General features: G+C 40.9%; 3 protein-coding genes across 3 annotated transcripts; 1 reads left to right on the top strand and 2 right to left on the bottom strand.

Annotated features, from left to right (window-relative positions):
- Positions 1-2,855: 2,855 nt before the first annotated feature.
- On the top strand, positions 2,856-3,403 carry LOC120969469 (uncharacterized). Its single transcript, XM_040396700.3, has one exon. It carries the CDS (start codon positions 2,969-2,971, stop codon positions 3,167-3,169), a length of 201 nt encoding a protein of 66 aa, XP_040252634.1. The 5' UTR covers positions 2,856-2,968; the 3' UTR covers positions 3,170-3,403.
- A 3,370-nt stretch (positions 3,404-6,773) lies between these two features.
- LOC109780368 (putative B3 domain-containing protein Os06g0632500) lies at positions 6,774-11,205 on the bottom strand. The gene is made up of 6 exons (XM_020338959.4): positions 10,851-11,205; positions 10,452-10,731; positions 9,506-9,570; positions 9,007-9,322; positions 8,465-8,655; positions 6,774-7,364 (listed from the first exon to the last, which is right to left on the bottom strand). Exons 1-6 carry the CDS (start codon positions 10,926-10,928, stop codon positions 7,128-7,130), a joined length of 1,167 nt encoding a protein of 388 aa, XP_020194548.1. The 5' UTR covers positions 10,929-11,205; the 3' UTR covers positions 6,774-7,127.
- Positions 11,206-12,061: 856 nt separating this feature from the next.
- Positions 12,062-15,602, bottom strand: LOC109780378 (uncharacterized). The gene is made up of 3 exons (XM_020338966.4): positions 15,328-15,602; positions 14,332-14,664; positions 12,062-14,265 (listed from the first exon to the last, which is right to left on the bottom strand). Exons 2-3 carry the CDS (start codon positions 14,649-14,651, stop codon positions 12,369-12,371), a joined length of 2,217 nt encoding a protein of 738 aa, XP_020194555.1. The 5' UTR covers positions 14,652-14,664; positions 15,328-15,602; the 3' UTR covers positions 12,062-12,368.
- Positions 15,603-24,868: the final 9,266 nt, after the last annotated feature.

Genomic DNA, 24,868 nt, shown 5'->3' with positions numbered 1-24,868 from the left:
GTATGCATGCAGCATGCGTGAGATGTTCTTCTCTGCGAGCAATCTCTTTTCCTAGCGACAGCTGGAGAGATCAACACAAAGACACAATTGGTTCAACTTTGCTACTAGCTCAAAGATATCTAAAAGCAATCGAGCTAGACATAAATATATATCAACTATATCGGGTGTAGCGCTCGCCGAACAAGCATAGACCTCTGATCAAGTGATCGTCAATCATAGGATTCTTCCTAAAAGCTTCAAAGCTTCTTATTATAAGCTTTGTGGTTACAGCCTGCAAGCAAATTACATGCACGGATGTGATGCCACTAAACTAGTAGAGAGAAAGAGAGGGCATTGCATGCTTCGTCCGTTTTTGCACCTCTAGAACGGGCCAAACGGTGCAATTCTTTCTGGAAAGGCAGTGAAAGTTGTAGGCATGCATGCATGCTACTTGCACTTTGCGATTACATTAGTGGGTGCTTTTGGGGGTCCTAAAGTGCAAAATTTAACCCTCCTTTTTGACCGGTCCTCCATTGCTAGTTAGTAATCTTCTATTTTTATGTTTACTTTCATTGACTTAGATAGTTCCCTATGGATACATGTGCCGGAATGCAAGAAAAAAATGGGATAGTACTTGTTAGACACCGATGAATACGGGAATGAGTCTAGTTTATGTTTTTCCTCTTTGAACAGTTTGTTCAGTTGGTTTAATTAAGTCGCGAAGGAAAGACTGTTCTGTACTCACCACTTTACTTCTGGACACAACTAGCTAGTTCTTCTTTCTTTTTTTCTTCTTTTTTTTGCCAGGAACACAACTAGGTAGTTCTATGATATGTACACTTGACATGATAGAAAACTCAATAACAATGAGAGTCTCTTTTGGCGAGAACATATCCTGCACTAGATCAGCTTGTGGTGTATCTGGTGACCCAACCTCGTTGTCCTTTCTAGAAGTTGTCAAAATTAGGAGGGGAAATTGGCATGTAGATACAATATACTACTCCCTCCATTCACAAATATAAGATGTTTCGAATATTTTAATATGGACTACATACTGGCTGAAATGAGTGAACAAACACAAAACGTATATTCGGATAAAAGTTAGAACATCATATATTTGTGATCGGAGGAGTATATAACTAACATCGACTGTGAATACAACTTGAGAAACAAAAAAGTCAATTTTCTTGGTTAATATTTAATAGCTAAATTTAACTGGGCTATGAATTCAGCTCATTGCACTTTTGTCGGGTTTTTTCAAGTTATATGTTTTGAATTTGGATCTGACTTTGTTATTAGTTGCATACTTGTTGTGTCTATGCACTCTATTTTGTAGAAGTTCTGAAGTTTCTAAATACGTGAGCCGATGTCTGGTGCACCGGATAAGTTATCCTCTTTTACTCACCCTAAATATTGCTTAATATTTTTTTTTCAAGGATACGTCAAGATTGACGTATCGAGATCATAGATAGAAGAAGCCAAGAAAGGCCTAGTGTTTGTTACAACTTAGCCACGGCTCTCAAAGCCATTGATTCACATGTGGATTACTTGCCACTGTCCAACCTATCTACCCCACATGGTAACAATCCTTGCTCTCAAAGCAATTGAGCCGCCCTCCAATCTTGTCCGTCTAACTCGATCCTCCTAAGCACGACTTCCGCCGATGGTGAAGCTCCGTTGAAGACGATATTGTTTCTATGCTTCCACAACATCCAGGCCACTAGTGTAATTACCGTCCACGTCTCCTTCCTAAGTTGCTTCTGCGGGTTCAGTGCTGTCCACCATTGCACTAGGTTGGCATCCACCGTCGGCATCCATGCTTAATTTTTTGGAGAGTAAACAGTGTGATTGGAGCTTCCTCAACTTATACCACTGTTATTTCACTTGATTCCATGACTCCAAACAGAATTTATGGGCTCCTAATTTACACGGCAGAACGCATACACATGTCACTGACACATAGAGTAAAAAGCAACCAAGTCACTGAAGTCAACAGAATAAGACAATAACAATGCAACAACCAAGTGGTAGAACCGCACAAGACCCGCAAAAAAAGGTCACGGAGCTCCAATGCATCTTATTACTGGCATAATTTCTACTTTGGGCAGCAAGTGACCGGCCGCGAGCGCATGCGGCACTGCTTGGAAATCAAGCAGCGGCTAGCTGTCCTGCAAGTTGCGCGCGCGCGCGCGCGATTGGTTACGTCTGACGCAGTGTAGTGATCGATCAAGCACCGCATATATGGAGCTAGGCCAAATCCTGAAGAACTCTAATTAACAACAATATAAAACTGGCCCTGAAATGACCAAACGTATTAGTGACCCTAAGATGCCGGCTTATCGCCATAAACTTCAAAAGTTTCCCTTATCCGAACAGTCTCCTTCCTTATCTGAATTACATCATTATCCCAGAAAAAACATATTTTAGTATTTTCTAAAAGCTATTTTTCTACCTTAAAACGACGGGCTAGAAACCCAAAACGGCATTTCGCCACAATTATCACCATAATATATTCACGACACTTCAAATCCAGCGACCCAATCCATGCATGCATTTGCTGATTGTTCGTTGCTCCATCACCTGCTCTGTTCAGACGTCAGGCCTTCAGGTTTCGGAAAACAACAAAGCTGGCTGGATAGCAATCTGGACGAGCCGCGCCTGACGAGAGAATCGATCCTTCTCAGTGTGTAGTTTCACCCTGCACCGTCAGTCTCAAGAATCCTTCAGGTAGCAGGCACGTTGCGCGGGCGTCGCTCTCCACCGTCCGTCGGATCGCGGCGCGGTGCGGTTCGGAAGAATCCTGTCCGTCCAGCGGGACTCTCCCTCCCCTATAAATCGGGAAGGGCTGGACTGGCAGCCCTCTCAACTTAAGCAAGACACCAGCAGCAGCAGCAGCAGCAGGTCGGTCCACGAGCTTGCCGGTGTCTTCCAACTTCCAAGAAGCAGCCTAGGTTAGGTAGCTTAGTTTAGGAGGAAGCCAGCTGCAAGAATGGGAGGGAGCATGTCGTGCTTCGGCGGCAGCGGCCGGGACTACGACGAGGCGTACGAGCAGCCGCGGCGGTCGTCGAGGAAGGTGCGGCCGAGCGACGAGGACGGGCTGTGGTACGTCGGGGAGCGGGACGTCGACAGGAAGGCCACGGAGTTCATCGCCAGGTTCCACGCCTCCGCCAGCTACGTCGAGGCTACCTAGGCTCGCTTGATCTTCTGCTGCTTCCGCCGGTGATCTCCGGGTCCGGCTACGTACCTCAGGCGCCCCGAGGTGGCTGGCCAGTCCGCTTGGTTAATCGGCCATTGATTAGTCTTGGTTATTATCTACATTAATCTTTGTGATTAAGGGTGTGTAATTTAAATATGTATGTATTCCATAAATAAGAGCAATGGTGGAGGCATGAGCTTATGTAGTCTTTGTTGTTTGAAAAAAGAAGTTGGTCTTTCAGGTGCATATACTTAATTTTCTGATATTTCAAGTCATCTAGAAAATAGTTATTTCAGAGTCGTGGAAGCATGCATATGCCTACAGTTGCACATAAGAGTTTGATGAACAACTCCCAGGTTGCGCGTCTCTAAGCTTAAAGTTGCTCATAATACATAAGATGTGCAACCACTTAATTGAACGTTAGATAAATAAAAACGAACTTCCAGGATCATTGATAAAATAACTATTTCTCATTCAAGTAAAAACATACACTCATATGTTGCTATGTACTTCCAGGAGTAATTCTAAATGTATACAGTTGCAGTGATCATATGATAGAGCCAATAGGGTTAGTGGCGAAGCCATGAAGATACTTGAGCAGGAGCAAGCCACAAGCCTAGTGAAAATTTTACAAACTGCACTCAGATATTTGGATACAAATCATGTGAATAAGCTCCGAAACTGAGAGTAACAACTTCCTGATTTCAACTTTATTTGTTTGTGTTGTTATGGTACTGCAATTTACTCAAATTTTAAATAATGCATCTAAAATTTAAACGAACCCTCTATTACTATATTGTCCAAGATTTTTTAGCACAATCTCTGCAACACCATATGTAGATTCCTGATCAAACTTTTCGCAAAAAAAAAGGTAGAAATGACATAAAACCAAAATGTAAACCTTGTCAAAATAGAACTATGTCTGCCATATAGTGGCAAAGCTCTAGAAACTATATAAATTGTGTGTCAATGTTGGTTTAGAAATGTGCAACTAGCTAGGTAGGTTTTGGATGTGTAGCAGCCGAGTTATATACTTCTCTATCTAAAGTTGGACACAACTTTTTAATAACTTTATACTTGATCATGCGTAACATGGTGAATTAGAAATAACAATTTAGACGAAGAGAAATAACAGACCAAAAGTTCAAAACATTGCTTGGGAAAATTAAGATGCATTTTGAGAACCAACCATTGGTGGAGTGGCTTGTGGGCGGTGTCCACCTAGCCACCAGGTGGCTGGCTAATCCACTCGATTCATATGTGAAAAAACATTTATTAGATGTATTACCCTTGGTTCTATTTTTATTAATATCACGAAATTGGCCCTTCACAATGCTGTGTCATTTTGTTTCCTCGTGTATATGGTATTTTCAGTGCAATGAACATATTCTACAGCTATATACCAGTCATCATTTTAGGTCCAAACCACAAAATGAAGCATTAAAAAAGGAAAATATGAGAGGTACGGCGATCTTCTCCGACAAAAGCTCCATCATAAACATATCTATCGTGTTAGCTTGTCCCCATTTCATGTATAGTGGTATCTCACTATCTCATAGGGCAGAACCATGTTCCACCCTATTCGTGTAATCATGTTCCGCCTAGCAATGTGCCACATTACATCATTAACCAAGTTGCCAATAGTCACTTCAATGTTTTCGCTCATGATATCTCCTACATGCCGGCGCAAATTGGCAAACCTGATTCCAAGTTGTGACCACCCACTGTACGATGTTTGCCCATCAAACGTTTTACTTAAGATTCGTTTGCCTTCTTCTTTCAGCCCGCCATTTTTCGCATCGGTTCTTCTTTGTGGTGAGAGACATATTAGACAAGGATCATCTGCAATTTAGGCTCCCAAGATCCTGTGATGAAAATTATCCCGGCAAAATGATCGATCCTACTTAGAGGGATCACAAGGAATTGTCTCTGAGCTCTCATCCTTTCTTTCCATTAAACGCCCAAAATTCCCCCTCTAGCCGTCGTCAACTTGAGGGGTATCAAATCCTGCTATGGCAGATGTACCTTTCCCTAGATAAGAACGAGCCAATGATTTGTGACAATTCATTGGACCCTGTGTTGCAAAACAATCAAAAAAAGGTTGTTGCTTTAAACTAGTGGTGCCAAATCACCTGCCCCGGGCTGGATCCCTTTGTACCGCCTACATTCCCCAGTGAGACGCAATTAACAGTTCACCTGTGACTTTGACTGTCAATCTACAATTCTACGTGACCGGTGAATCTGAATATTCTCAAGAAATGGTGGAGAGATCGCTCCGAAAAAGCGAGAAATTCCATGGGCATATACCTAGAAACTAGAAGTTTCTTCAACTCTGCCATAGTATGAGACATCTGCAAGATTTTTCCTGTGCATGTATGCTGCTTGTCCGCAAAATAATAACCTGTGTATGTGCCTGCAACTATTGGCATGATTTGGTGGTCATGATCAGATCATCAGACAGAACTTTGTGCTAAAAAAAAAATCATCATTTGGTGGCACCCTGCTTATAGAATTCTGAAAAGATAGATGATCACAAGAAGGTGGCAAGGGACACTTCTTTTTTCCGTTGTCCAGCTTCCTTCAAATAGCCTCTGCGACGTTCTTTCTGCTTTCTTTTGTTGGAGGAACAAAAAGAGTGGAGAATTATTGTCATGACTTTGGGCAAGCATTGGACGGAGGAGAGCAATCTTTGCACTGTGCTGCACAGCTGTGGTGCGTGAAGGAGCCATCTGGGAAGGCCACTCTGTACCTTGCAAGTACCAGCTCCTTCCTCCAGGGAAAGCACACCAGGTTCCTGGAAAAAATTAACCATTGTAAATGTTATCCTTGTTATTAGGACTAAAAGAAAGCCAGTTTTTTATTAGTTAGTTACCTGGTTGTTCTGATAGTACAGGTACGATGGAATGGACTTTTCACCTAATAAAGGTTTTCCATTTTTCTGTTATGGAATGATTCTGCTAGCACAATGAAGCTAATAAATTATGTTTGTTGATTTCTGTCACCATAGGCACCACCTGGAAGCTAATAAATTATGTTTCTTGATTTTTGTCAGCGTAGGCATTAAGGAGAGTTCAGTGCACCAGACATGAGAACCTAATTCTCTTCTAATTTGGATAGCTCCTAACTGGCACAATCTTTACTGAAACAGTCGCGTAAATAGTCTTACCAGCAAATTGACAGGTGCTTGTCTACAGGCAAGATTTGCATTGATCTCTTTGCCCAAGCTGTAACCCGCGGAACTAAAGAAGGTAAGTAAGATTGGTAAGTATGTCAGAGACTCAGAGTTGTGTGTGATCATGCTAACCAGAAAAAGCCTATGATTCCACTCCCTAATGGCAAATTTAGAGGGCAGGGTGCCACTCTGAAGTCACACCTGAGCTTTTGCTTTTAACCAGCTGAAAAAGCTGCCCTGGGAATCGGTTCTGTGCCTACCCAACAAGCTCGTGTAGCATGTGCTTAGCTCTCTTATCTCTTCTGAAGCCTTAAACCTACGGTTCTCATTATCCATTGGTGTTTTTCTAGAACTTATGGACATTTTTTTTTTATCATCCACACACGCTGATACATTTCGCAGTCTAATATTTGCATAGACAGACGGTTAGTGCTGCACAGGAAATAGTTATGTTGGATATACATGTACTGACAATGCGGTCCATAATCTACCAGCATTCAACAAGCAGTGATGTTTCAGTGACCAAAACATAGGCTAACTTATCCACTGGAGCACGTAATAAGCTAAATACATACACTAATCTACTAGCGTTCAACAAACACAGATGTCACAGTGACCTAAACATAGACTAACTTGTCTACTGAACTAGTACTACCCAAATACCAAGCTTTCACATGGCAAATCACTAACCAAGAACTGTCATTGGCAAGTGACATTGGCATTGGTAGGCAAAATACTGGCACGATGTTTTGCTCGCACTAGTTGGGCATGATCAGACGATCAGTTGATAACAACATGCCAGACCATTTTCTCGACGACCTTGAAGGTGCAGCGATCGCCTTCTTCTACCTCGTTGTCTCGGCAAAACCTTTTCCAGCCTTTCCCAGTTAGGTAGCCGTAGGTGTTGGCGATGTTGAAAGCTACTGGCCAAGATCTTGTGCTCTCCATGGATGTTTTAAGCTCGATTGTACATGCTCCTACGAGACCAATTGATGAGCAAAAGGTCCGTTTCACAGCCTGCATTGATGCCAGAATTTGAAGCTCTTATGAGATATATGTATAATTTTTTTCCCGAAAACTAGACGTCCAGAACTAGTCAACTACTATATATTTTTTGTCACATATAATACATATTTAGATAGTTAAATCGTCGACCTAGAACTACGCGAATGACTTATTCACCGAGACGGAGGTAGTAGTATATACTATATACTCCCTCCGTCCCAAAATAAGTGTCGTTGATTTTGGGACGGAGAGAGTAGTAAATGAGGTTTCTATATAGGACATAGCATTTCTGTGAAGTTTCTGTTGTGCACTTTAAACCAAGCTCAGATTTTTCAAACAAGTGCAAAGTGGCAGTAGATATTTTGCGTCCACGGCTCCACGCATACTACCTCGGACCTAAAGTGTAAGTCATTTTAGCATTATAAACCTTTCTAAGTTTGACAATCTATAAAGAAAGAACTACTAGCATCTAAATATCAAATTAAAATTAGTAGATTTATGATGAATTATACTTTTATAACATTTAATTATTTTTATGTAAGGCAACATGCTGGCACAGAAATTAATGGTCAAAGTGCCATGTTGAAGACTGTCATATCCCAAAAGAGTTGCATTTTGGATTAGAAGAAGAAATTGTAGACGGACTCAAGTATATACACAACTGCAAAACAACAGTAATTAGGTAGAAAAACACACATAATTCTGATTTTCAGAGCATAGAAGGACCTGCCTTGCAGTGGTCCAAATCATTAATTTAAGACTACACGCCAGGTCATTGTCACCATTTGGTGGAAGACATAATACAGGTATTTCATACAGGACAGACTAATTGATGTTGATAGTATCACAGTTCGTTGTTTGTAATAAAATACTCCCTCCGTTCGGAATTACTTGTCTCGAAAAGGGATGTATCTAGAACTAAAATACGTCTAGATACATCCATTTCTGCGACAAGTAATTCCGAACGAAGGGAGTAGGTCACAAATTGCAGGTTCAAAAGTTTAACGTGATGAAATACCTAGTACAAACATCTGTATGAAAAGTTTCTTATTCTTCGACAGTTATGTACATACCCAATAAAAGGAAATATAGAGAATAAAGGTAGTGCTCACAAATAATTTGGTAAGTGAAGAGCTGGTGATCTGCTTCGTAAATGAGTGCCCTCGCAGAACGCCGGCAGGTTTGCTCTGCGACTCGACCTTCTTAGCTTTAATTGCAGGAACCGGTGCAGGAATTGCGGAAACCACTTGTCTGTTGTACTTCCTTTTCTTGCTGACAGTTGCAGCTACAAGCTGCTTGGCACCTGCACAATTATATTTCACATGAGAGAAGATTCATACAAAGTCATGCGTCTGGAACAAAAGGAAAATTCATACAGAAGTGTGCAGGAGTTTCACATGAAAAACAGTTCAATTTTTTTTTTTATGTGAAAAAACAGTTTTGCGTCTCCCCAAGCTCTAGTGTATTTTTCTGTTTTTTGGTGTTTGTTCTTTGGTTTTTACTCGATTTTTCCCAATTAACCGGACATTGGGTTTTTGGGTCCAGGTTTCCTTATAACTGGATCATCTCGATTCTTCTTATGGAAATTGCAGGAACCCCCTGCTGTAAAAAAAAACAGCTCAATTCAGGCAAGAATGTATGTATTTCGCCTTACTTTGTGGGAGTGCAGTGCTTGGCCCATCTGCCTCATCAGCTAGGTAAGGGTACTCCTTCATACACCCATTCGGCAGGAAGACCTGAACCGAAAACGACATGTTAACTTCATACCGGAACAGCAGGATGTTCCCTTGAGAGAGATCATGCGCCGTCAGAAACTCTGCCCAAACTTCACCATACAGCACGTCCGATTGACGTTGATCTAGCTCGACTGGCCATAACTTCCCGGTAGGGCCAATGATCAAGGCTTTTTGGCTGCTTGGGCAACTCTCAAGCCCAATCAAGTGCTGCTGCACAAACTCATCAGGGATTGTCTGGAAGAACATTGGGAGCAAAAAATGAAGCACATTAGTTTTAAGTTCAGAGCTTGTCAAGTTGATAATATATAGTACTACTAGCCTAGGTTTATAGCTATCCATTTCTGATGAGAGAAGCAGATTAATATATTCCCTGAATAAAAAAAGAGATAAAACTAGCCAGCTAGCTATCTTGCTCACCATCTTCTCCCAATCATCCGGTCGAAGCAACTTGATGAACCGAGGCCTGGTCTTGGACGTCACACCTACGTACCAATCACAGATTGTTACAAGGAGATACAAGTTTTTTTTTTCCAAAAAAAGTTTGCTAGCCAAAAGATGGCGGGGGGCGGGGGGGGGCTGCTTGCATGTGAGATGTGACGAATGTTTGCTTGCTAAGTAAATGGTTATGGAAGCTTGAGAATGAACAAGGCATTTTCCAAGAACTGATTATGAACAAATATATTGAAAAGGGTATTTTATCTCAATGTTGCAAGAAGAATCATGGGCAATCTCTTTTTTTTTGGAAATGGAGGCGTACCCCGGCCTCTGCATCATAATGATGCATGCAGCCATCTTATTAAAAGTTCGCAAGATAGCACAAAATCGTCAAAGTATTACAGCTCGCAAGTGGAGCGAAAATAAAAAAACAAAGTTCATGCCGACAATCTCTTTTTTGGCAGGAGTTAATGGAAGTAAAAAGAATTCGGGAACACTAAAAATCTGACGCCAATTTTCGGACATGGCAAATCTGACGTTTTTCATTTCATGGCAATTTATGTTGGCACGATGATGGCAAATTAATTTTCAAGCACGGCAATTTACTGACAAAAAATAAACTGAGGCAGATTTGCCGTGCTCGCCAACTAAACTTGTGGAGAACATAATTTGCCATGAAAAAGTTTGATTTGCCACGGTCAAAAACTGACGCCAGATTTGTAGTGGAGTTCAAGAATTATGAGCTTCCTAGTAGAGCCAGGGGTGTTTTTGTGGGTGTTGCGACAGTAATTTGGAGCCCAAGCTCCTCGATTCGAAAAAAAAAACACTTGAAAATGAGTACACATGAAATTGCTTTATCCTCCTTTTCAAAAAAACAAACAAATGAAATTGCAGGGTTTGTAACGCATTATGCGATGAATGAACCTGCCTGCGGGAGGAGCGCAGAGGCGCACGAGGCAGCAGGCCGGGTCGAAGGCGGTCAGGGTGGCCATCCCGCGGCGCTCGCGCCGCAGCACCACGGACCACCCTTCGCCGATGCCGTTCTTCCTGACGATCTCCGGCCAGCCGGCGCCCAGCCAGCACGCCACCCCGCCGTCCGGTCGCGGCCGCACGCACAGCTCCACGCGCCGGGGCTTGCCGAGCAGGTCCACCACGTGCACGTCCCCGGCGCCGGCCGCGAGCCGCGCCGCGAACTCCCAGGGAACGCACTGCAGTCACAGGAAAAACACAGGAAAGCGGCAGAGGGAGCCGGTCAGGAATTGATTGATGTGACAGAGCGGAGGGGAAAATAATGGCGGTGCGGCGGAGTTTGGCGTCAGTCACTGACCAGCTTCTGGAGGCAGCTCGGCGACAGCACCGGCGCGGCGAACTTGTACCGTGGTTGGCGGCGGACGGAGAGCGCCATGCTCTGGCGGTGACGTGCTGACGGTGATATCGCAATGAATGCGCTGCTTGGCTGGTCGCTGCGGTTCAGTTCAGTGCTTGTGCAGACAGAGACTGCAGATAGTCACGTGGCGGTAGGAAGAGGAGGCAGGAGACGGGCGGAGTTGGGTGTGTGACGGTTGCCCGTTGGAGTTCCCGAGGAAAGGGAACGGTGGGCCGCCACGCCAGGCTCTCCGGTTGCCGGCCTTGTCTCTCCGGTTACCCGAGTAGTGCGTACGAGTCCATGTTAGCCATCTCTGGGTCTATTGCCTCTTTATAATTAAAAAAAAATTTATAGAAACGAATTTTGGAAGAAAAAAAACTAAGAAAATTACATGCACGGTTGATTTTTGTAAAATAGAAGAACGCGGGAATAAAAGTAAATAGTGTGTGCAAGCAATTTTTTGCTCATGTTCAATCACACAAGGGTTTTTTTATTAAAAAAATCAAACAAGGGTTCACCTACATTTGCAGATTCTGATGTTAGTACATACTATTGTTATTTCAACTCGTTGGTTTTTACTGCAAACTCATGGATAACGCGCTGGAGCAGCTCTTGGTGTCTACCAAAGAAGTTACATTCATGTTGCGGGTATTTTTCGTAATGCCCGCAAGAATTGGCCTCTATGATGCCAACAGGTGATGTTTTCTTGACAATTTTATTGCATACAAAGTTACAAGTAGAGCGGATTCAATACATCACACTAGACAACTAGACAAGAAGTACTGCTCCCCTTTGGCTGTGATGCCCGGAATCCAGGTTATAGCGCTTTTTGTGCACAAAGAAACCTAACAGGCAAACTTATGGTGAGGTGTTTTGCGAAAACCCATGCAGCATGAGATGAGTTACTTAAAGTCTACAGAATTATCAAAAGGGCCAACATCATTGCAGCAACATCATGCCAAACGACGACCAAAATCTCTGACAGAAGGATCACCGTCAGTTCAGAGGCTGCAATGAAGGCTCTTCTGCTTACAAGCAGCAAAGTATTATCCCCAGAGTTTACAGTCCAAGTACATCTCATCTACAGTAGCAGCTAAAATACATAAAGATAGCAAATAGACTACCATATCTCGTGGTAAATATGGCCCATGTGCACAAGAAACAAGAAATATGCTTCAGGCATAATGACAGGTAAAATGCGCGAGCATTATGAACTGCAATTCAAATGCTCTGAAAACACAACCTTTAAGACAGACGCACGGCAGGAGGAAGGTAAATACAACAGCAATAGACTGGGCATCGGAACATGGCAGAATTTCCCCTGTTTCTCTAATGGTGCACATCACAATGTTTAATTTACTAAACAAACGTCGCTAGCCTAAGCAAAACAGTGAATAATACAGAGCAACTTGGAGCTAGAATCAACTACTATGCCGCAGGTTCCCAAAGAAAAATAGCAGCGTTTGCTTACAGGGAACATCAAGAGCAACTCTCCACCTTATTGTGTACATCGGAGAGCTCAGCTGGTGGCAAGGCGGGCAAGGCTTCGCCGCTGATAGGAATTTTGCAAGTTGCTTTGTTGTGACCATAGCCTTTACATCTGCTGCAGCGCACTGCCCTTTTAATTGTGATGCGCGGATCAGCTGGTTTCTCTTTCGGCCTGCCAACCCGTCGACGAGTTTGAATGGGGAATGGTAATGTCGCTGGACTCGGAGAATTGTCCGTTAAGGTAACATCAGGTATCGGATTAATGGACATTGAATAGGTCGAGCGGTAGCTTTTCGTCGTGAAATACTCCACACAGAAGTCATATGCATACCTCCCAGTGCACTCAAATACTGCAATTGCATGCATGCATGGCAACCCAGAAACATTCCACTTTCGGCAGGTGCAGTCACACGTCCCAATGTTGACAACATTAACTGAGTCATCGCATACCTTGAATAAATTACCGTCCCCATCACTTTCTGTGGGCATAACATTGAGTGAGTGAGCTTTGCTAACTTCTTCCTGCAATTTCTGGTTAGCTACAGGCGTTAATCCGTCAGGCCATTCATTACAAGACTCTCTGCGTGTGTACATCATCTCCATGAGCTTGCATCTTATTGTGTCAACCAACTGCACAACTGGAAGCTCATATCTTGTGGGGATCCAGTCAACAACAGTGTTGGAAATATTACATGAATACTGACCATACCGCGACCCCATGAAAAGGGCATCTGACCACCGCTCAGGTTTGATCTCCAAAAGCCATTCAGCAAGCTTATCAGATTCACTTTTAATTTGCTCCATATACTGATTGAACTCGTCAACTGTGCATGAAAATATGGCCCTCTTAAGAAGCTCAACCATAGCATCTCTTACTTCTTCAGTCCACGCATCATCCAATTGCTTCTTAAATGCTTCAATAAGAAAGTCCATGCAATATCCATGATGACTGTCAGGGAACACCAATGGTACTTCATCCCATAATCCATTTTCTCCATTAGATATGAATGTTACGTCATGAGATGCCGACAGTGAATATTTTAGTTGCTCAAGAAACCAATGCCAATTTTCACGGCTCTCCTTGTCCACTACAGTGAATGCAACTGGGAACACATCGCCTTCCCCATCAACTGAAGTAGCAGTCAGTAACTTCCATTGCTTATTCGGTTTTGCAGATACTGCATCAAGGAAAAGGAGTGGTCTGCACCCATGCTCAAAACCATAAAGCGATGCATGGAAGGCAACAAAGAAACAGAATTTTGAATCTTCCATAGTCACTACTGTTGCCACACTTCCAGGGTTTGTTTCCTTAATCCTTTCACAAAACAATGGTAGCTGGATGCATGCCTCATCATGTGCGCTATAAAGTTCTCTCTGAGCAATTGATCTTCCACGCCAAGCCTGCGAGTAATTTAGGCACAGTCCATACTCCTGTTGGAGATCATTTGCAATGTCTCTTGGCCTGTAGTGTGGGCTATCACGTAACTTTTCCTTTATAACACTAGCAACCCATCGCTGTGACGCCAAACGATGACTTTTCACAGTTTCAGATTCACAGGTGTGTGTTTCAGACATTTTCTTGATCATGAAATCTATGTTGGCAGGAGACTTGGAAGCATGTATCCGCCATGGGCAATCTTCACCAGTACATTCCGCAGTAACACGAGTTGAGTCATTCTTGATAAATCTGTAATGGAACTTATGTGCAATGGCATACTTATGCAAGGCATCCCGGAAGTCCTTAGGACTTTCAAATACTTGGCCGACTCCAGTGATCACATCCTTCCACTCTGTGCACACCTTTTGTCTCTTAGACCCATCCGGAGTTGTTGGGACAACGGCAATTGCATTTGTAGGAGTGGCGGAGTCAGCAACAACGCTCTTTGCACTGTAAATATTTAATTTGTCATTTTGGCAATGCAAGTGAAAAAACAATTGATGTTCAGAAAGGTACCTGTTGTCGACCTTCTTTATGACATAAATGTATGTCGTCTCCGACTCTGCATGGAATTCAACCATGCGATGTAGGTCCTTGTCATTGGAAATAGAAATCAAGGTTCTGTTATTCTTGGGGAGGAAATACTTGAACAAGAACTGGTCGACTTTGAGATTATTAAGCGTTGAAGATATCTCATGCTTAAATGCACTGAAAGTCCAGTCACTTTTGACAAGCATTGCATGTGCCTCTCCACCAGAATAGGACATAAGCCCATCAGCATCTGTGGTGAATTCGCCACCTATCTGAAGGACAGCCACAATTTGTCCCGTCCCCATGAGCGGCTGTCTCCTAAGAAGATGAGATGAATACAAAAATTAGGCAACTGTATAAGAAGTAGAACAGAGCTTTAGCCAGCAAGGCAACTTTGAGTAGTAGTTGCTCAGTTTGGTTGTTTGAGCATTTTCTACAATAAGGAAATTTTCCAAAAAAAACAACTTACCGCAAAGCTTTCAAAAATTAGGCCATTGCATTTTCTACATGAAATTTCATGCAAGGAATATTACGAGGGTGTACATGGTAACTCAATCAACTAGAATTAGGTAAGGGTGATTCTCTGTTCTTTCCCTTTTACGAAGGACAGAAAAGGCGACTTAACTGATCTGACATGTTAAAGTATGACCAAATTGGTGGGTGGTCTGGGAGCAAGGGCTGTACACATAAGGTTTAAGCACACTAGTTCAGTTTTTCACTCCTGGCTCCATAAAGCATGAACATGTGCAAGTACAGGGCATGATATATTTGAATTGAGGGCAGAGCAAATCACAGAGGTCACGGCAGATCACCAAGTCAGGGCTGAACCAGGGATGCTAACAAATTGTAAAAACGACAGTGTTCCATGCGTTTTGCTTTCAGTGCTCGCTTGATTTCACCTGATTTTCGCATTAGTCGTGGCAATTGCAAGCATAGACAGTACCAATAAAAAAAACTGGCAACCAATCCAGGCATAATTACCAGGAAACGGCTTGCGGTGGTGGGTCTCCGGCAGGTGTGGGAGCGAGGGCGTGGGCGAGGGCGGCGGTCCGGCGGGTTCCCGGTAGCGGAGGCCGCGCCGGCGGGCCCCAACCTCAGGAGAGTACGGCGGAGTCCCGGCGAGGGCCGACTTGCGAGGTGGGTGGCCGGCGGTGGCCACGGGCACAACTCCCCGAGACTCGAGAGATGAGGCGGTGTGTGTCTTGTCCGCGGCTCTGGATCTAGGGTTTCCGCGCTCGGCCCTACGTGTCAGGCACACGCCGTGGGGTACATACGGTTAACGCAATGTACTCGTGCACACGTGCCACGTGCTGCGGTTTGGCGATCCGAGGGCCGGGCTTTTGGATACCCGGCCACCCTGCTCACCATATTGGCCCAAGAAGAAGAAATGCGCCGTTGCCGTGCGATGAGGATTCGGCCCACTTGGCGGCCACGCGTGACCCAGCAGGAGAGTATAACGGCCCTCGGACGGACTACTGAATCCTACGTGGCTTACGCGAGATGGTAGGAAGTCTCGCTGAAGGTTCTACAGAAATTGGGACCAGGGACATTGCCGATTGATAGCCACTTACTTAGCCCGCGTCGCATTCGTGGTTAGTAGAAGGGGCGCATCCTACTTCAGGCCATTCGAGCCGGTTTTCTCTGGTTTTATTTTCTTTTTTGGTTTTTGTTTCTTCTTGGTTTTTATTTTTTTTTTGCATTTGTTTGTTCAGGTTTCTTTTTTATTTTCATTTTTCGTTTTTTCTTTCTTCTATTTTTTCTTCCCTATTTTTTAAATTTGTTTGTTCGATTTTATTATTAACTTACTTTTTTCGTTTATTTTATTCCTTTTTTGGTATTCTGTTTTGGGGTTTTCATTATATATTTTTTGCATAAAACATTTTTCTAATACATGTCTATATAGTTACAATACAAATTATATATATATATTGAGGATTATACATGTCTATATATTTTTAATACATGGTCAACATTTGGCAATGGTTTTGCTTCAGGCAAACTATTTTGGAGGTCCGTAAAGCTGCTGATCAGCGATGGAGCCGCGTCGAGCTCGGGTGAAGAGGTGATCTGTCTCCTTTCCCTTAGTGGAGAGGGCCAGGCGCTGGTTTTTTGCATAGGATTATTCTATCTTTTCAGTCCTGTAATATCGATGTTTACGTGGCTTGTAACTGAATTTTTATGTTATTAATGAGACATGTATTACTACGCAAAAAAAACATTTGGCACGGCCCATTTGCAGGGCCTTATGCGTTTTTTTTGTTTCTTCTCTGTTTTATTAATTTTTTCATTTGTTTGCTCGGGTTTACTTTTTATTTTACTTTTTCGTTTTTTCTTTCTTCTATTTTTTATCCTCCATTTTTTTCAATTTATTTGTTTGGTTTTATTATAAACTTTTTTTCGTTTATATTAACTTAATTTTTATTTCATTATTTTTCGGTTTTCATTTTTTGTTTTCTGTTTTTCGGTTTTCATTATATTTTTATACAACATTTTTCTAATACATGTCTATATTTTTCCAATACAAATTTAATATACATTTTTAATAAATGGCCAATATTTTTTCTAATTTTTTTTAACTTTTTAAAATGCTTGATGAAAATTTTCTGATACACACTCTTAAACTTTTTTTAATTCTTTCTATTTGTAAAAAAATTACCAAAAAGACATTGAAAATACACTCTCAATCATATTTCTATTAACATTTTTTGAATACATGGTCAGCAATTTTCCGATACACACTCTTAAACTTTTTTCGAATTCTTTATTAACATTTTTCAAATACAAGAATAATTTTTCTGATACATGAACAACATTTTATCAATGCACACGTAACATTTTCAATTTCTTAACAAAATAATTTTTAAATACAATGTAACACATGGTCAACATTTTTTAAAATACATTTAACATTATTCAAATGCTTGATTACCATTTTTTAAAGGGGAAAACTAATTTCCTACCGGCAGGAATTTAGCGACAAGCACGAACAACTCGCGCCTCGTCCAATTCATCCAGACGCTCGAAGACTGTCTTCGGGCTGCCTTATTTTAATCTCGAAAAAGAAAAGTTGTGGTCCTCTAAGCGCCCTCCTGCACACCCCATGCAGTGCACACATGCAACCGGCTTCTCTGCTATGATTAAGGCTGCAAACCCCGTGGTCCTTCCCACATGCAGTGCACACATGCAACCAACTTCTCTGCCATGATCATTGTTCAGGAAATGGTAACTGGTAGCTGCTCGGTTGGCCTGGTAGTAGTGGTTAATCGATGAATCGGCCTATTAACTGGATTAATCGATTGACCATTAATCGATAAATTAAGCAGGAATTGCCAACAAATATCTAGTTATTTTATGTAATATACCATGCTCTCATTCTCTCAAATATGTAATATACCAAAATATGCTACTGTTTGGTCGAACCCTAACTATTGAGGAGCGATAGGGGGACGGGAGGGGTTACAGGGGAAATTTTTGGGCTTTGTTTGTCCACAAGTTAATGGGTCAGCAACGATTATTCGGCCTAACAACCAATTAATTGGTCTAACTGGTCAATTAATCGGCCTGACAAGTTAACATGATGAATACGTGTTATTCGATCCGATCACCTTACGAGTAGTGATTAATTGACCAATTAACTGATTAATCACATGAATTCTTAAACAGTGGCCATGATTAAGGCTGCACACCCGTGGTCCTTCCCACATGCAGTGCACACATGCAACCGGCTTTCTCTGCCATGATTAAGGCGCAAGCGGGTGCTACAGTACCTACCTTTAGGCTACGTATCAATCATCAGATGGCTTGGGCACAGTACGAGTGCTACAGTGCGCCCTGCCATGCCTTCTGCATTTTTCACTGTAGAGTCTCACAGTAGAATATACTATAGCATCCTGCACATGAGCCTCCTCTCTCCAATGCATGCAACACCTTCCCTTGCATATCAAGCTGCAGTTTTTTTACTCTACTAGAAAAATACTTTTTGCAAGGGCATGCTGTGAGGCAACGCACACACTAGCTAACTGATACGTCTTCGACGTATTTATAATTTATGAAGTATTCATGTCATGTTTACAACAATTCTATATGATTTTGGTATGATTTGATTAGAACTAATCCGGACTGACGCTGTTTTCAGTAGAACCACCGTGGTGTCATTTTTTGTGCAGAAATAAAAATTCTTGGAAGGAGCTGAAAATTTACGGAGAATATTTTTGGAAAATATAAAAAATACTGGAACGAAAAGATATCGAAGAGGAGTCCCGAGGCAACCACAAGGGTGGGGGCACCCCCCTAGGCACGCCCCCTGCCTTGTCATTGCTACTTCTTGAGTTTGCGTTGGTTTTTCCCTTGAAGAGAAAAGGGTGATGCAGCAAAGTAGAGATAAGTATTTCCCTCAGTTTGAGAACCAAGGTATCAATCCAGTAGGAGACAACGCACAAATCACCAATACCTGCACAAACAATCAAACAACTTGCACCCAACGCGATAAAGAGGTTGTCAATCCCTTCACGGTTACTCGCAAAAGTGAGATCTGATAGAGATAGATGAAACTAAACAAACAATAAAGTAAATATTTTTGGTATTTTTGGTTTATAGATCGGAAAGTAAAAGATTGCAAAATAGTAGATCGGAAACTTATATGATGGAAAATAGAGCCGGGGGCCATAGGTTTCACTAGAGGCTCCTCTCAAGATAGCAAATAATATGGTGGGTGAACAAATTACTGTCGAGCAATTGATAGAAAAGCGCAAAGTTATGACGATATCTAAGGCAAAGATTATGAAATATAGGCATCACGTCCGTGTCAAGTAGACCGAAACGATTCTGCATCTACTACTATTACTCCACACATTGACCGACTCCTGCCTGCACCTAGAGTATTAAGTTCATGAAGAAGAGAGTAACACATTAAGTAAGATGACATGATGTAGAGGAATAAACTCAAGCAATATGATGTAAACCCATCTTTTTATCCTCGATGGCAACAATACAATACGTGTCTTGCTGCCCCTACTGTCACTGGGAAAGGACATCGCATGATTGAACCCAAAGCTAAGCACTTCTCCCATTGCAAGAAAAACCAATCTAGTTGGCCAAACCAAATTGATAGTTCGAAGAGAATTACAAAGATATCAAATCATGCATAAAAGAATTCAGAGAAGATTCAAAAAATATCCATACATAAGCTGATCATAAATCCACAATTCATCGGATCTCGACAAACACACCGCAAAAGAAGATTACATCGGATAGATCTCCAAGAACATTGAGGAGAATATGGTATTGAGAATCAAAGAGAGAGAAGAAGCCACCTAACTACTAGCTATGGACACGTAGGTCTGTGGTAAACTACTCACGCTTCATCGGAAGGGCAATAGAGTTGATGTAGAAGCCCTCCGTGATTGAATCCCCCTCCGGCGGGATGCCGGAAAAGGCCCCAAGATGGAATCTCAGGGGTACAGAAGGTTGCGGTGGTGGAAAAGTGTTTTTGTGGATACTTCTGGTGGTTTGGGAATATATGTGAATATATAGGCGAAGGAATTAGGTCAGGGGAGTCACGAGGGACCCACAAGGTAGGGGGCGCACCATTCCCCTTTGTGGCCGCCTCGTGGCTCTTTCGACTTGATCTCCAAGTCTCTGGGGTGTCTTTTGGTCCAAGAAAAATCATCACGAAGGTTTTATTCCGTTTGGTTTTCCTTTTCTGCAAAACTCAAAAACAAGGAAAAAACAGAACCTGGCACTGGGCTCTAGGTTAATAGGTTAGTCCCAAAAAATAATATAAAGTAGCATATTAATGCATATAAAACATCAAAAACAGATAATATAATAGCATGGAACAATAAAAAATTATAGATACATTGGATCAAGCATCCCCAAGCTTAATTCGTGCTCGTCCTCGAGTAGGTATATGATAAAAATAGAATTTTTGATGTGGAATGCTACCTGACATATTTATCCATGTAATTTTTCTTTATTGTGGCATGAATGTTCAGATCCATAAGATTCAAAACAAAAGTTTAATATTGACATAAAAACAATAATACTTCAAGCATACTAACAAGGCAATTATGTCTTCTCAAAATAACATGGCCAAAGAAAGCTTATCCCTACAAAATCATATAGTCTGGCTATGCTCCATCTTCATCACACAAAATATTCAAATCATGCACAACCCCGATGACAAGCCAAGCAATTGTTTCATACTTTTGAAGTTCTCAAACTTTTTCAACTTTCACGCAATACATGAGTGTGAGCCACGGACATGGCACTATAGGTGGAATAGAATATGGTGGTTGTGGAGAAGACAAAAAGAAGGAGATAGTCTCACATCAGCTAGGCGTATCAACGGGCTATGGAGATGCCCATCAATAGATATCAATGTGAGTGAGTAGGGATTGCCATGCAACGGATGCACTAGAGCTATAAGTTTATGAAAGCTCAAAAAGAAAACTAAGTGGGTGTGCATCCAACTTGCTTGCTCATGAAGACCTAGGGCAATTTGAGGAAGTCCATCATTGGAATATACAAGCCAAGTTCTATAATGAAAAATTCCCAATAGTATATGAAAGTGACAACATAGGAGACTCTCTATCATGAAGATCATGGTGCTACTTTGAAGCATAAGTGTGGAAAAAGGATAGTACATTGCCCCTTCTCTCTTTTTCTCTCTTTTTTGGCTTCTTTGGCCTCTCCTTCTTTTTTTATTTCCTCACATGGGACAATGCTCTGATAATGAAGATCATCACACTTTTATTTACTTACAACTCAAAAATTACAACTCGATACTTAGAACAAAATATGACTCTATATGAATGCCTCCGGCGGTGTACCGGGATGTGCAATGAATCAAGAGTGACATGTATAAAAAATGATGAAAGGTGGCTTTGCCACAAATACGATGTCAACTACATGATCATGCAAAGCAATATGACAATGATGAAGTGTGTCATAATAAACGGAACGGTGGAAAGTTGCATGGCAATATATCTCGGAATGGCTATGGAAATGCCATAATAGGTAGGTATGGTGGCTGTTTTGAGGAAGGTATATGGTGGGTGTAAGGTACCGGCAAAAGTTGTGCGGCACTAGAGAGGCTAGCATTGGTGGAAGGGTGAGAGTGTGTATAATCCATGGATTCAACATTAGTCATAAAGAACTCACATACTTATTGCAAAAATCTCTTAGTCATCGAAACAAAGTACTATGCGCATGCTCCTAGTGGGATAGATTGGTAGAAAAAGACCATCGCTCGTCCCCGACCGCCACTCATAAGGAAGACAATCAAAAAATACCTCATGCTCCAACTTCGTTACATAACGGTTCACCATACGTGCATGCTACGGGAATCACAAACTTCAACCCAAGTATTTCTCCAATTCACAATTATTCACTAGCATGACTCTAATATCACCATCTATATATCTCAAAACAATCATAAGGAATCAAACTTCTCATAGTATTCAATGCACTTTATATGAAAGTTTTATTATATCCCTCTTGGATGCCTATCATATTAGGACTAAATTTATAACCAAAGCAAATTACCATGCTGTTTAAAGACTCTCAAAATAATATAAGTGAAGCATGAGAGTTCAAAATTTTCTATAAAATAAAACCACCGTCGTGCTCTAAAAAGATATAAGTGAAGCACTAGAGCAAAATTGCCTAGCTCAAAAGATATAAGTGAAGCACATAGAGTATTCTAATAAATCACGATTCATGTGTGTCCCTCTCAAAAGGTGTTTACAGCAAGGATGATTGTGGAAACTAAAAAGCAAAGACTCATATCATACAAGATGCTCCAAGCAAAACACATATCATGTGGTGAATAAAAATATAGCCTCAAGTAAAGTTACCGATAGACGAAGACGAAAGAGGGGATGCCTTCCGGGGCATCCCCAAGCTTAGGCTCTTGGTTGTCCTTGAATATTACCTTGGGGTGCCTTGGGCATCCCCAAGTTTAGGCTCTTGCCACTCCTTATTCCATAGTCCATCAAATCCTTACCCAAATCTTGAAAACTTCACAACACAAAACTCAACAGAAAATCTCATAAGCTCCGTTAGTATAAGAAAATAAATTACCACTTTTTGTACTATTGTGAACTCATTCTTTATTTATATTGGTGTAATATCTACTGTACTCCAACTTTTCCATGGTTCATGCCCCCCCTGATACTACCCATAGATTCATCAAAATAAGCAAACAACACAAAGAAAACAAAATCTGTCAAAAATAGAACAGTCTGTAGTAATCTGTAACTCCAAAAATTCTGAAAAATTAGGACAACCTGAGCAATTTTTTTATTAATCTTCTGCAAAAATAATCAGTTTTTATCACGCTTCTGTTAAAAATGAGAATTGTTTTCTTGAGCGCAAAAGTTTTTGTTTTTCTGCAAGATCAAATCAACTATCACCGTAAGCCATCCCAAAGGTCTTACTTGGCACAAACACTAATTAAAACACAAAACCACATCTAACCATAGGCTAGATCAATTATTTATTAAAAACAGAACCAAAAAGCAAAAAACCAATATAAAATTGGGTTGCCTCCCAACAAGCGCTATTGTTTAACGCCCTTAGCTAGGCATAAAAACACAAATAGATCTAGATATTGTTATCTTTGGTATGCAATCCATAAGTAGCTATCGTTATAGATTCATATGGCAATTTAATTTTCTTTGTTGGAAAGTGTGCCATGCACTTCCTTAATGGAAATTGAAATCTAATGTTTCCTTCTTTCATATAAATAATTGCACCAATCGTTCTAAGGAAAGGTCTACCAAGAATAATAGGACATGTAGGATTGCAATCTATATCAAGAACAATGAAATCTATGGGCACATAATTCCTATTTGCAACAATAAGAACATCATTAATCCTTCCCATAGGTTTCTTAATAGTGGAATCCGCAAGATGCAAATTTAAAGAACAATCATCAAATTCACGGAAACCTAACACATCACATAAAGTTTTTGGAATCGTGGAAACGCTAGCACCCAAATCACACAAAGCATGGCACTCATAATCTTTAATCTTAATATTAATCTTATTAGTAGATTCCCACTCATCATAAAGTTTTCTAGGGATAGAAACTTCCAATTCAAGCTTTTCTTCAAAAGATTGCATCATAGCATCAACGATATGTTTAGTAAAAGCTTTGTTTTGATTATAAGCATGAGGAGAATTCAACATGGATTGCAACAAGGAAATACAATCTATTAAAGAACAATTATCATAATTAAATTCCTTGAAATCCAAAAGAGTGGGTTCATTGCTACTTAAAGTTTTGACCTCTCCAATCCCACTTTTATCAATTTTTGCGTCAAGATCTAAAAACTCTGAATCATTGGGACGCCTTTTAATGAAAGTTGACTCATCTCTAGTCCCATCAAGATTTATATTGGAAAACAAAGATTCAATACGAGTCACATCAATCACTTTAAGATCTTCATCATTATTTTCACGGAAACTAGAAGAACACGATTTTACAAACTAATCTCGTTTAGCACGCATCTTAGCGGTTCTTTCTTTGCACTCATCAATGGAAATTTTCATAGCCTTGTGAGATTCATTGATATCATGCTGGGTGGAATAGATCTAAGTTTTAAAGAATCAACATCAAGATAACTTCTATCCACGTTCCTAGGCAAATCATCAATCTTAAGCAATTTTTCTTCAACCAAAGCATTGAAATTATTTTGCAAACTCATAAATTCTTTAACACTATTATCAAAATCAGAGGGCATCTTATTATAATTTCCATAAGAATTGTTGTAGGAATTACCATAATTGTTAGAGGAATTACTAGGAAATGACCTAGGATTAAAATTACCTCTATATGCGTTATTACCAAAATTGTTCCTACCAACAAAATTCACATCCATAGATTCATTATTATTTTCAATCAAAGTAGACAAAGGCATGTCATTAGGATCAATAGAAGCACTCTTTCTAGCAAATAATTTCATAAGTTCATCCATCTTTCCACTCAAAACATTAATCTCTTCAATTGCATGCACTTTTTTTTACTAGTGGAAGATCTTTCGGTATGCCATTGGGAATAATCTTCTCCTAAAGTAATTTCCATAAAAGTACCTCCCGCGGCCGAATCTAAAAGATTTCTAGAAGCAAAATTCAATCCGGCATAAAAAATTTGTATAATCATCCACAAATTCAAACCATGAGTAGGACAATTTCGTATCATCAATTTCATCCTCTCCCAAGATTTTGCAACATGTTCATGATCAAGTTGCTTAAAATTCATAATATCGCTCCTAAGGGAGATGATCTTAGCGGGAGGAAAATACTTGGAAATAAAAGCATCTTTACACTTATTCCATGAATCAATATTATTTTTAGGCAAAGATGAAAACCAAGTTTTAGCACGATCTCGAAGTGAGAACGGAAATAGATTCAATCTAACAATATCATTATCCACATCTTTTTTCTTTTGCATATCGCACAACTCAACGAAATTATTCAGATGGGATGCGACATCTTCACCAGGAAGGCCGGAAAAGTG

This window comes from Aegilops tauschii, chromosome 7, assembly GCF_002575655.3.
Source record: "Aegilops tauschii subsp. strangulata cultivar AL8/78 chromosome 7, Aet v6.0, whole genome shotgun sequence".
Taxonomy (NCBI): Eukaryota; Viridiplantae; Streptophyta; class Magnoliopsida; order Poales; family Poaceae; genus Aegilops; species Aegilops tauschii.
Note: the sequence above shows the minus strand (reverse complement) of the source record. Positions and strands in the feature narration are given on the sequence as shown.

What these genes read in the sequence shown, in the direction of transcription:
- LOC120969469 (XM_040396700.3), top strand. Translation starts at nt 2,969, where the DNA reads ATGGGAGGGAGCATGTCGTGCTTCGGCGGCAGCGGCCGGGACTACGAC.
- LOC109780368 (XM_020338959.4), bottom strand. Translation starts at nt 10,928, where the DNA reads ATGGCGCTCTCCGTCCGCCGCCAACCACGGTACAAGTTCGCCGCGCCG. An exon ending in CGGATGATTGGGAGAAGATG is followed by an intron (nt 9,323 to 9,505) that starts GTGAGCAAGATA and finishes ATGTTCTTCCAG; the next exon opens with ACAATCCCTGATGAGTTTGT. An exon ending in CTTCACTTACCAAATTATTT is followed by an intron (nt 7,365 to 8,464) that starts GTGAGCACTACC and finishes GCATCAATGCAG; the next exon opens with GCTGTGAAACGGACCTTTTG.
- LOC109780378 (XM_020338966.4), bottom strand. Translation starts at nt 14,651, where the DNA reads ATGGGGACGGGACAAATTGTGGCTGTCCTTCAGATAGGTGGCGAATTC. An exon ending in ATAAAGAAGGTCGACAACAG is followed by an intron (nt 14,266 to 14,331) that starts GTACCTTTCTGA and finishes AAATATTTACAG; the next exon opens with TGCAAAGAGCGTTGTTGCTG.